At 41.4% G+C, this 11,869-nt stretch overlaps 1 protein-coding gene across 1 annotated transcript in view; it reads right to left on the bottom strand.

The window, feature by feature from the left end:
• Positions 1–11,869, bottom strand: part of ADAMTS19 (ADAM metallopeptidase with thrombospondin type 1 motif 19) — a 266,472-nt gene that overhangs the window by 83,993 nt on the left and 170,610 nt on the right. The window contains exon 11 of the mRNA XM_034773246.1: positions 4,066–4,167. Within this exon, the coding sequence (XP_034629137.1) occupies positions 4,066–4,167 (102 nt within the window). The remainder of the gene's footprint in view (positions 1–4,065; positions 4,168–11,869) is intronic.

Genomic DNA, 11,869 nt, shown 5'->3' with positions numbered 1-11,869 from the left:
AAAAAAGAACAGGAGTACTTGTGGCACCTTAGAGACTAACAAATTTATTAGAGCATAAGCTTTCGTGGACTACAGCATCCGAAGAAGTGGGCTGTAGTCCACGAAAGCTTATGCTCTAATAAATTTGTTAGTCTCTAAGGTGCCACAAGTACTCCTGTTCTTTTTGTGGATACGGACTAACACGGCTGCTACTCTGAATCCTATCTTTTCTCTCAGTTTCACTGTCCAGTGCTATCACAGCCCCTGGCTGTTCGAAGAAGGAATTGCTGGGAATGTCCTGCTCAGCCCTTGCAGCATGCTCAGTACAGAGAGAATTTAGCTGCTAAATGCTAACAAATCTCTACTGAGCATATGAGATCTGGGATTTTTAGAGGCACATAGTTTGACCAAATTTGAGCCTATTTTGATGAGGATGGCAATAGCACATCCCTGGTACCAATGACCCCTCTGACAAATTGTAATTCCCTGTTTCAAGTGACCCCTCTGACAAATTTAAATTCCTTGTTTCAAAGAATAGAGGCTTATCAGTTAAATAGTTGCAAGGATTCTTTTAACAAAGACAAAACAATGTATTTTGTTCTGAGAACTGGCTAAACCATTTTTGCTGAAATTTTCCAAAAGTATTTAACATGAGGTAGACACCTACCATGGAAAATGTCAGCCTGAACAGTTAAAGGTTGGCAAAGTTATAAGCAACAGAAAACAAGGTCTTACAATGGAAACTGTCAGCCAACGTTAGTATAGCTGACCCTGCACCACTTATAATATAGCCTTAAGGCTCTCTCCTCTCAACGCATGATGGATTTATACATATATTTCTCTTTCCTCAGTAAAGAATGCTACCTTTAGCAAGAAATAGTAGTTGTTTTAAAATATTAAATAGGCTACACAAGTCTAGTTTGCCAGTATCATTAGGGTGACACAACTTCATTATTCCAATGGAACGAAAATAAATAATGGCTTGTTCCCAATGTACACCACTGATATTATCTGAATATCTTATTCTGTTTATGGTTTTGTTTGGTTTTTAGATGATGAAAAACTGTCCTTGGCTCAATGTTTTATGATTCAAAGAGCAAATTATCCCTTAGGGAGACTGTACGGGGGCTGGCAGTGTAAAACCATGAGAAGAGCAAGATATATGAATGTTTCTGTGCTGTTTATTACTTTTTTTCTAAAAAGAGAGTTAGCTTACACACTTGACCTCCATTTATTGTGATAGCACACATTTGGCAGAGGCCCTCCGAAGCATAAAAGCTGTGGATGGACATTTAACAGAAGTCTCACTTTAAGTGACCATTTCATTTCTTTGTTGATGAGTTCTTTAGGAAATCTGTCACTCTTTTAGGTGCTGTGACACTTTAAAACTTCTTTGAAATAAACCTCTTCTGTAGTAATTTGTATATAGTAATTCTGTACTGTTTCTTTGCATGAGATTAATTTTAGTAAGTAGTGTTTGTGAGTGTCTGAAAATTCATATTTCTGCTTACAAATAAAGTACTGAAACAAAGACATTCCATTTACAAAATGTATTACAAAAAGCAGAATTAGCTTTAAATAAAAATAGTGAAAATGTGAAAACATATTTTGGTTTGGTTAAGTTAGAGATGTTTCACTTTTAATAGGGATAAATATCCTTTCCCCACACACAAGCAAGATTCTGATCTACACAAATAACTATTTAATTAGGCAAATGCATATGTGTATTCTCCCCATCCCCAAAATATTCACATTGTATATAGAAAAAAACTATTTTTCTGGTGTTAATCAGAATAAACAGTAACTGTAATGGACTCTTTCAAACGTCTATTAATCCCCTTTCTAAAACTGTTATATCTTCAGTATAATTATATTTTGTTTCAGGTGTACACAGTAAATAGGGGTGTATAGATGATCAAATCTGTTTATTTGAAAACCTGAGACCTTAATGCTAGGGAAAAATCTAAAAATTATTCACTGATATATTTTATATTTTCCCTTTATGTTAAACATAAATGACACTCAATTACCTATTGCCAGTCAAAATAGTGTTTAGGTGTTGAGCCTGGTAATTTATGTTAAAATATTCAATAACGACCCTACCGTTATTATATAGTTTGTATAAAGACCACAGAACTGGATAGTGTTCCTATTAGATTTTTTTCTATAGTGAAATTCATTTGTATAGTGACATTGATTTATTTATATTTTGAACTGTTGTGAGAAACCCATAAAGACATGCTAAGACTATGAAGTGTATTTGCATATACAGTGATATCCCTATTGTACACTATGGTAATGTTATATTAATAACAGTTATTCCCAGAAATATCTAGTTATATACTGTATTTCCTAAAATTTACAAATTAAAATGATTCATCTCATATTTAAAAGTAATGTGTGCGCAATTTTTCAGAAACAATTTTCAAAATTTAATCATGTAAGCAGAGTCAGGATGAGCTCTACCCTGACATCTGGTGGTGAATTATGGCGAGTGTGGAAAAGAACTCCAGGGGCTGATCTTGTTTGCATAGGCACACCCACTCGCCTGGCAGGAAACAACAGCAACTCAAAGTGGTTACTTTGGCTGGTGTGGGATCCCCAGTTTCTCTGTTATTGGGGCAGGAAGAATAAAGTTTTGTTACCCTGATTCTGTGAATCAAGGCCAGTGGAACTGGTGTATGACAGAAGGACTGAGTGAGTCATTCACCATTACCTAAGTAGCATTTGCTTGTCAAGGGGCATGGGTTACAAAACCCAGTGAATTGAGAGAGGTTGGGGGCAGGTATTGGTACCTGGTGGTGTGGGTCCCTTTTGTGGGCCTGAAACACCAATTGCACCTCCTCCTCTCTCCACTGTTGAATGTCAGAGCTGACTTTGATTCCCTTAGGAGTCTAGTTACAGACTGCTGAGCTGAATTTACTCTGGGCCAATAGTGCACCAGCATTGGGGCTCCCCTACTACTAGCTAAAATCACTAAGAGCTGAAATCACTAAGAGCTGAAATCACAAAAGAGCTAAAGCTATTTAAGAGCTGAGATCACTGAGGCTGTGTTAACTAGTGGGGGAGCCTGAAGCTATATTGCTAAGCTAACTTAGCTTAGCGGGGGCGAGCGGAGCGGCTGGAGGAGCAGCTAGCAGAGCAGAGCCTTGTGGGAGCTGCCCAAGGGACGGCTGGAGCGGAGCGGAGCGGAGCAGTGCGGCTCACAGGTCGGTGAGCGGAGCGGAGCAGTGCGGCTCACAGGTCGGTGAGCGGAGCGGAGCAGTGTGGCTCACAGGTCGGTGAGCGGAGCGGAGCGGCGCGGCTCACAGGTCGGTGAGCGGAGCGGCGCGGCGTGGCTCACAGGTCGGTGAGCGGAGCGGCTCACAGGTCGGTGAGCGGAGCGGAGCGGAGCAGCTGCCAGAGCAGTTCGTGGGATGGCAGGAGTGGGACTGCGGGTGGAGTGGAGCAGTTCGTGGTAAGGCTGCGGTGGAACCCCACGGAGAAGCAGCCGGGTTGGCCTTGGATCACGTAAGGTGCCCCTTAACACCCTGCTCACCCCCCCCCCTTTTGAACTCTGGGGCTGCACTGATCAGAGACAGAGACTTTGGGGGGTTGTCGGACTTTTGGGACTTTTGTGATTCTTGGGTTGCTGGACCCAAGAGACTTTGGGATCGGTGGACTTTTGGGACTTTGGTGATTCTTGGGTCGCTGGTTTCAAGAACCAACGGGAGAGGACACGGCCCAATTTGCTGGGGTGGGTCTTCGCTCATGGTTTGGTCTATGAACTCTAGTTGTGGTGTTTTCCCAATTTAATGCTATGTCGTTTACCTCATGTTATTAAACATTTTCTGCTACACCGAGGCTCTGTGCTTGCGAGAGGGGAAATATTGCCTCTTCGAGGCGCCTAGGGGTTTGTGTAAGATTTTCCCAGGTCACTGGGTGGGGGCTCGAGCTGGTTCTGTGTCACGCTGTTGGGAAGGGACCCCTATGTACTGAACCCGGCCCTTGCTGCTATCAACTTGGCCTGGCAGAAGGGTTACAATCACAATAAATTAATTGCTGCATTACTTCCGTTAGTTACAATAGGAAAATCAGTGGTCATACCTTTCCAGTGTCACAGTCTGTTCCATCCATTGGCGGATCCAGTTTAGTTTTGCACTCCTTCTCACCTTCTACCTTACACCACAACCCAGTGCATATAACATGCTGAAAAACAAACATACATTGCTAAGGACAGAGGACTTAAATGACTGTATATATGTTAATTTCAGCAGGCAGGTGCTGGTTTGGTGATACTGAAGTATGTACAGAGTTAAACATCAACAAAAATTGTGGATATAGTATGCAGCAAATCCTGGATGCACCCCCCTTGGACACGGACACAGTGGAACAAGTCCAGTTGTGCTGTGGAGTGGGTGACAGATTCCAGGACCCTGTGTACAGAGTCACAACCCTTCAATGTTGCCAAACTGACACAGGAAGTGCTTTGATAGGCAAAGGGGATCTACCACTATATTGATTGACTGACTTAGAGGTAGCTGTGGATGGTATGCTACAGCCACAGTCTGAAATGAGTACTCTGTTTCCACCCACCAGCGCACAGCTCAGATATTTGACCTACAGGTTGGGGCCCCATAGTGCATATGGACAAAAAACAGGTAGGCATAGGGGGCATAGTGATATACTTCTTTCTCCACAAAACTCAGAGCTTCTTAAGAATTAAGAGAGCTAATAGTTTATTCCATTATTATTTTACCACTCATTCAAGCATTGAAAGGAAAGAAAACTAGCACTGTCATTAGAAATGAACGTACGCTTTAGAAATCAGTGAAGTGTTAGGTTGTGAGTGTGTGTGTGTATATAACTTGTGAATTATGTTCACTACAGGGCTTTGAGATGAAGTATAATAGACTTGACTTAAAGGTGTAAAACTGAAAAGCTAAATGAAAATTGAAAGATTAGTGCACTGAATCACCACCTCAACAGAATGTGTGAGGCAAGTTAGTAAGCACATTTAAATAGCTTTTCCTGAATTGTAAAATTCATCTAATACTTCCTAGTTTGAATCATTTTAGAACACCATACTACTGCAGTGACAATCTCAAAGAATGATCTATTTTGGTGGCTCTCCAACAAACCAGAATGTGCCAGGAAGTCGTCACAGATGAAAATAAAAAGGAATTTTTAGGTTAAGTAAAATTTATTTTTCTACTTAGTCTGGTCAATAGGGCATTCAGCTCATAAATGCTTATGTCAATTTTAATTTTAGCTTTGCAGTTCACCCTTAAATCAAATATGAATTTTCTAGCATAGTCAAGACTGAAGTGAGTTTTCAAAACCCATGTGAATATTTGTAAAACTTCTGCTATTGCTCGAATAATATAGAAAACATTTCTTCAGACACCATTAAGCTCCCTGATGACTTCCTCAAATGTTCCCTGTTCACTCCATCCCAATGGTTCCTGCTTCCTGATGTACTTCCATTCCTTCATAATCTTCTCTCCCCTGGAAGCAACTCAACACTCAACTCAATCTGGTATTCACATAGAACGGATATCAAATAAGATGACAAGGCAAATTATAATGGTTTTTCACTAAGGGGTCATAAAATTTTAGATGTTATAGATGGAAAGAACAGTTGGTCCTTCAGCCCATCCTCTGGGTTCAGGAGAGGACAGTTTTTATTTTTCCCTGAAAGGAAGTCCAGCCATGAACATTGCTGCCTATTGTAATTCCTCAATGGCTCCCGAAAGCCTCTTCTATTTGTCCCTACAGAGAAATTGCAAGGCTGTCTTATCCTCAAGAGAGAGGAATCAAGTTCAGAATTGAGACTTCCTTCCCCTCCCCCCCTATTTTGTTACCCTCCCTTACCTGAAAACCAGATGGAAGCGAACAGGGCCAGCTGTGGCTGGATCACTGCTTGAAGGCAATCTGATGCCCACAAAATATGGACAGTGCAGGGGCAAGAAGGATCAGGAGAGACAGGGGGATAAAAGAAACAGATCAGCACCAGTTTCTCAGAATCCAGGTCACTAGAAGACAAGATGTGGTCTGTCTGTCTTAAATTCTTTATTATTCTGGCAAAATTGAATAATAGTTTCTGGTCTTTGATATGATGCATGAAAAATGTGTTTATATTATGTTTTCTAAATAAAATGGTACCTGAAAAAACTTCATTGTAAGGGAAATATCATTTAATAAATGTTTGTATCTGGGCCAGGGCATAGGACTACCTGAAAATGTCAATGTGTTTCTTGTATGTAAATTTGTCAGTAGTAACATCTTACAAAATGAAGAGATTTATTTCTGTAGGTCAGAGAATTGTACAGAAACAAAGGTCAGAATGACAATGAGCCAAATTCATCCCTGGAGTATTGCCAATGGACTTACACCTAGGAAGAAATTGACCTAATAAGGCATCATATGTTTATAAATATCTCATAAAAACTCTAAAAAAAATGTTAGAGCTGGCCCTAGCCTAAATATTTACACATCACAATGTCATTTGTTTTATGGTTTAAGGTCCAAAGAGAAAAACTAACTTTGCATTTCTAAAACTAGGTTTTAAGCAAACTTTTTTTTTAAGCCCATAACTGTAAGGGAAGCATTAAAGTTAGGAACAAGCCTTCCAGGCCAATTCCTGAAGATAAGGCATCCATCAGGCCTTCTACTGTTGTAGTCCTATTCCAAATAAGAAATGGGAGAAAAGGGAATAGTGAGCTCAGTTCAACCTCACTGGAGCAAGGATATAGGTAAACTGACAATAACAATAAAATCAAAACAAGACTTCCTATTCATAGCTCAGATAAGAGCCTTATTTGAATTTTATATCCTGGATCCACATACCTAAATGACTACATTTGAGGAAACAGTTCTCCAAGATTTCAAGATACAAAATCAAAAGTCCTTCCCTTTTAGAGAGTATTTTTACCCCTTTTAACTTTCAACTTGTACCCAAAGAACTTCAAATACATAGGAATGCAAAGCTGGCTGCAATTGACCATAAATCATAAACGATTGACTTCCAATCATAAAAGATGTATGACCAAATTTACATAGGTCTTTTGGTGCCTAAATATGCAGATGGGTTTCTAGTTACAAAAACAACTAAGCAGCTTGTAAGTCAATGGCAGTTAGGTGCCTATTCAGACATCACTAGATGTCTACCTGCCTCTAGGCACCTAAATACCTTTGTAAATAGCCTGTGGCCCATAACCCCCACCACCTAAACTTACCCTAGAGAGAGAGGATGTAACCAATTTAGATGGCCATTGCACCTAAAGTCAACTATCTCCTAGGTTCACTTCCTCCCTTTTCACTACATTTTTAATAAGAGGTAAACAAATTACTAAGCACATTTACATTAGAGAAAAAGAACACACACATAAAAAGTTTGATGTATTCTCACTGGGAATTAGGATACATTAAGATGACTCTGATATTTAACTCCACCTTTGAGCCTTCATCAAAGGCCCATATGAACTGACCAACCCAAGAACATGCAGGCCTCCGATAATGGCTAATATTGGCAGAAAACCTATAAATTGTCTCTCCTGCCCACTATGCTTCACCAAAGATGTCAGGTGATCTCCTGTTATTAAAGCCACATGGATGACTTTTTTAGCTCTATGCCTGATATCAGCTACCAAGACCAGTCTCTCATCAGCCACTTCTTTAGAAATTGGCCCAGATTTTAAATCAAACAATTTCTCTCTTATTCTTACCTACTTATTAAAAGGTAGGTAGAGTATTAGTGCCTTTGGCAGCCACACTAGAAAAGCATTTAGTTTCATATACAGATTTATTTAAATTAGATTAAGAAAATCAAAGTTTTTTTAAAATGCACAAACCCACACAATTATGTGATGGTATTATAAACATCTTAATAGATCTGAATACCAAAAAAAACATCGGTCACTCTGAATTTAACTGACAGAAATGTTAACACAAATTGGTAATGTTGCATCTGCTAATGAATAGATACCTAAATTCCGTGCAAGTTACAAGAGTAGTCTCTCTAACTTCAGCTCAAGCATATTGTAAAGGGAAATCATGCCTCACCAATCTACTAGAATTCTTTGAGGGGGTCAACAAGCATGTGGACACGGAGGATCCCGTGGATATAGTGATATAGTGATATAAATATATATAGATATATTTAGATTTTCAGAAAGCCTTTGACAAGGTCCCTCACCAAAGGCTCTTAAGCAAAGTAAGCAGTCATGGGATAAGAGAGAAGGTTCTCTCATGGATTGGTAACTGGTTAAAACAGGGGTCGGCAACTTGCAGCACGTGAGCTGATTTTTAGTGGCACGCTGCTGCCAGCCGGGGTCCCAGCTGCCGGCCCCGCTCAGTCCGCTGCCGGCAGGAGCGCCGCCAGCTTTTCTGCCGCCCTAGGCGGTGGAAGGTCCCGCCCCGAAATGCCGCCCCCCACAGAGTCAGCAGAAGGTCCCGCCACCGAAATACCGCAGCGGTCGCCACCCCCCAAATTGTAGCACCCTAGGCGACCGCCTAGGTCGCCTAATGGATTGCGCCGGCCCTGGCTGCCGGCCTGAGTGAATGAAACCCCTGGCCAGCAGCGGCTGAGCGGGGCCGGCGGCCAGGACCCCGGCTGGCAGGAGCCAGTGGACGGAACCCCAGACTGGTAGCAGGCTGAGCCACTCAGCCCGTTGTCGGTCTGGGGTTCCGGCCACCGGCCCCTTGCTAGCCAGAGTCCCAGCCATCGGCCCCGCTCAGCCTGCTGCCGGCCTGGGATAGCAGCCGCTGGACCCGCTCACCTCACTGCTGGTCTGGGGTTCCAGCCACCTGGCCCCCTGCCAGCCAGAGTCTGGGCCTCCAGCCCTGCTCAGCCCTCCTGCCGGCCTGGGGTACCAGCAGCCAGCCCAGGGCTCTGCTCCTGGGCTGGTCCCAGCGCTCTGCAGCCCTTATCAAAAATTACACTACAATTAGCTTAAAAACTTGAAAACTTAAAAACTTTGTTTGTATATTAAAGTAATCGTTAAAACATATATAATGGTAATAAATACATAGGTTTGATGAAACAAAGTAGTTGTACTTATGTGCCTGTGCTTAATTTGTTTTTTTGATGATTTACCTTCTAAAAAAATCTTGCATGTCTCAAACCCCCAGAAAGGGCATCTCACACCCCCAGGGGGTGCGTGCACCCCAGGTTAAGAACCACTGCACTAAACTGATAAGATCAGCATTTTAATTTAATTTTAAATGAAGCTTCTTAAACATTTTAAAAACCTTGTTTACTTTACATTTAGTTATATAATATAGACTTATAGAGAGAGACCTTCTAAAAATGTTAAAATGTATGACTGGCACGCGAAACCTTAAATTAGAGTGAATAAATGAAAACTCGGCACACCACTTCTGAAACGTTGCCGACCCCTGGGTTAAAAGATAGGAAACAAAGGGTAAGAATAAATTATCAGTTTTCAGAATGGAGAGAGGTAAATAGTGGTGTCCCCCAGGGATCTGTTCTGGGATCAGACCTATTCAACATATTCATAAATGATCTGGAAAAAAGTGTAAACAGTGAAGTGGCAAAATTTGTGGATGATACAAAACTACTCAAGATAGTTAAGTCCCAGGCAGACTGTGAAGAGCTACAAAAGGATCTCTCAAAGCTGGATGACTGGACAACAAAATGGCAGATGAAATTTAGTGTTGATAAATGCAAAGTAATGCACATTGGAAAACATAATCTCAACTATTCATATAAAATGATGAGGTCTAAATTAGCTGTTACTACTCAAGGAAGAGATCTTGGAGTCATTGTGGATAGTTCTCTGAAAACATCCACTCAATGTGCAGTGGCAGTCAAAAAAATGAACAGAATGTTGGGAATCATTAAGAAAGAGATAGATAATAAGACAGAAAATATCATATTGCCTCTATATAAATCCATGGTACGCCCACATCTTGAATACTGCATGCAGATGTGGTCGCCCCATCTCAAAAAAAAATGGACTTGGAAAAGGTTCAGAAAAGGGCAACAAAAATTATTAGGGGTATGGAACAGCTGCTATATAAGGAGAGATTAATAAGACTGGGACTTTTTGGCTTGGAAAAGAGATGACTAAGGAGGGATACGATAGAGGTATATACAATCATGACTGGTGTGGAGAAAATAAATAAGGAAGTGTTATTTACTCCTTTCTCATAACACAAGAATTAGGGGCCACCAAATGAAATTAACAGGCAGCAGGTTTAAAACAAACAAAAGGAAGTATTTTTTCACACAATGCAAAGTCAACCTGTGGAACTCCTTGCCAGAGGATGTTGTGAAGGCCAAGACTATAACAGGTTCAAAAAAGAGCTAGGTAAGTACATGGAGGACAGGTCCACCAATGGCTATTAGCCAGGATGGGCAGGGATGGTGTCCCTAGCCTCTGTGTGCCAGAAGCTGAGAATGGGCAACAGAGGATGGATCACCTGATGATTCCCAATTTTGTTCATTCCCCCTGGCCATTGTCGGAAGACAGAATACTGGGCTAGATGGACCTTTGGTATGTTCTTACCTTCTTAGACCACCACCCCTCCAGACAAACTTACAAGCAGTGGGGTAGTGATGAGCTGGGTTGAGTTTGCTGGGGTTTCACCTTGAAGAATACTAGGGGTTCCTGGCCCAACTGAACCAATTGTAACCTATTTAGTGTCAGGTTGTATCACTGATTACTACTCTGGCTCTAAGTGGCTGGGAGGGAGCTTTACCCTCCCCTTTCCATTTTTTAAGGCTGAGCTGTGGGAGGAGAAAAACACTATTCAGGCTCTCTTCCTACTTACAGCAGGATTTCCCTTCCCACCTATGCACTTGGGGTGAGGGGCGGGGAGGGGGAAAGAGCCTAAGAAAATCAGTCGGTCCTTTCCTTGGAATATTGTGTGTTTATTAATGACCAAATTGGATGTTGTTGTTATGAGGACTAACCATTGCACTTTCTTTTCTGTTTGGGCCATGCCAGAATTTTATATTTCAATAAGTCATGTTGCAACTTTGGGGTCCCGTGGAGTCTTTACAGTGGCATGAATTTATCTGTTTGGGCAGGGATGGGCATATTGCTCCCAAAATTTTCAATCATTGTTGTTGGGGCTGAGAGACTCACCCAGAAAACCTTTCTGGGGTCTCACTCAGTGATGATTCTAATTCCCTTGACAGGGAGGAGTGTGGGCCTGGGTGAGCTGGACAGGTTATCAGATGGCATCTGTCAGTTAGGACAAAGGGTGGCTTAGCATGATCGGCCTAAAAGGATACAGGCACCTTCTCCTTCAAGGATTATATTACTTTCCCACCCCCTTTCATTTATGTCATTTATGTTTATTTAACAAAACTGCACCCTTCTATAGCAAAATTATCCATAGTTTGTGAAATGTCTTTTTTGGGGAGCTACTGGGCAATACCTGCACTGATAGGATGAGTAGGGTACAGCTGTCAACTACTTTCGGTAGGATACCAATTTATGTACTTGGCTCTTGAAAAGGCCTAGGAAAACTGACCTTTCCATTACATTAAAACTTATCCATTTGAATTCTCTTTTGATGTCTGGTCTTATTTTACCTCAGTTAACACAAAGGTCATTTTTTATTGTTCATCAAACAATCTTGATGCTGCATAAGTTACATCATGTTAATCTCAGAATCTGAAGCAAACTGTAAGTATATAAGAATATACTTGCATACTTATGTGCACTTGCTATGACCGCAGATTATTATTATTGATTTATTAATCAGTGAAGTCCATGCTGTACATCAGACTAGAACACAAAGAGAAACAACACCTTCAGAGATTGCGAGGAAATAGATAATTTAGGATCTTTTCAAATCAAGGCTGGCTCCAGGCACCAGCTTAACAAGCAGGTGCCTGGGGTGGCCAAGGGAGAGGGGCGGCACTTGCGGCAATTCA

Source organism: Trachemys scripta, chromosome 6 (assembly GCF_013100865.1).
Source record: "Trachemys scripta elegans isolate TJP31775 chromosome 6, CAS_Tse_1.0, whole genome shotgun sequence".
NCBI classification, from domain to species: domain Eukaryota; kingdom Metazoa; phylum Chordata; order Testudines; family Emydidae; genus Trachemys; species Trachemys scripta.
Note: the sequence above shows the minus strand (reverse complement) of the source record. Positions and strands in the feature narration are given on the sequence as shown.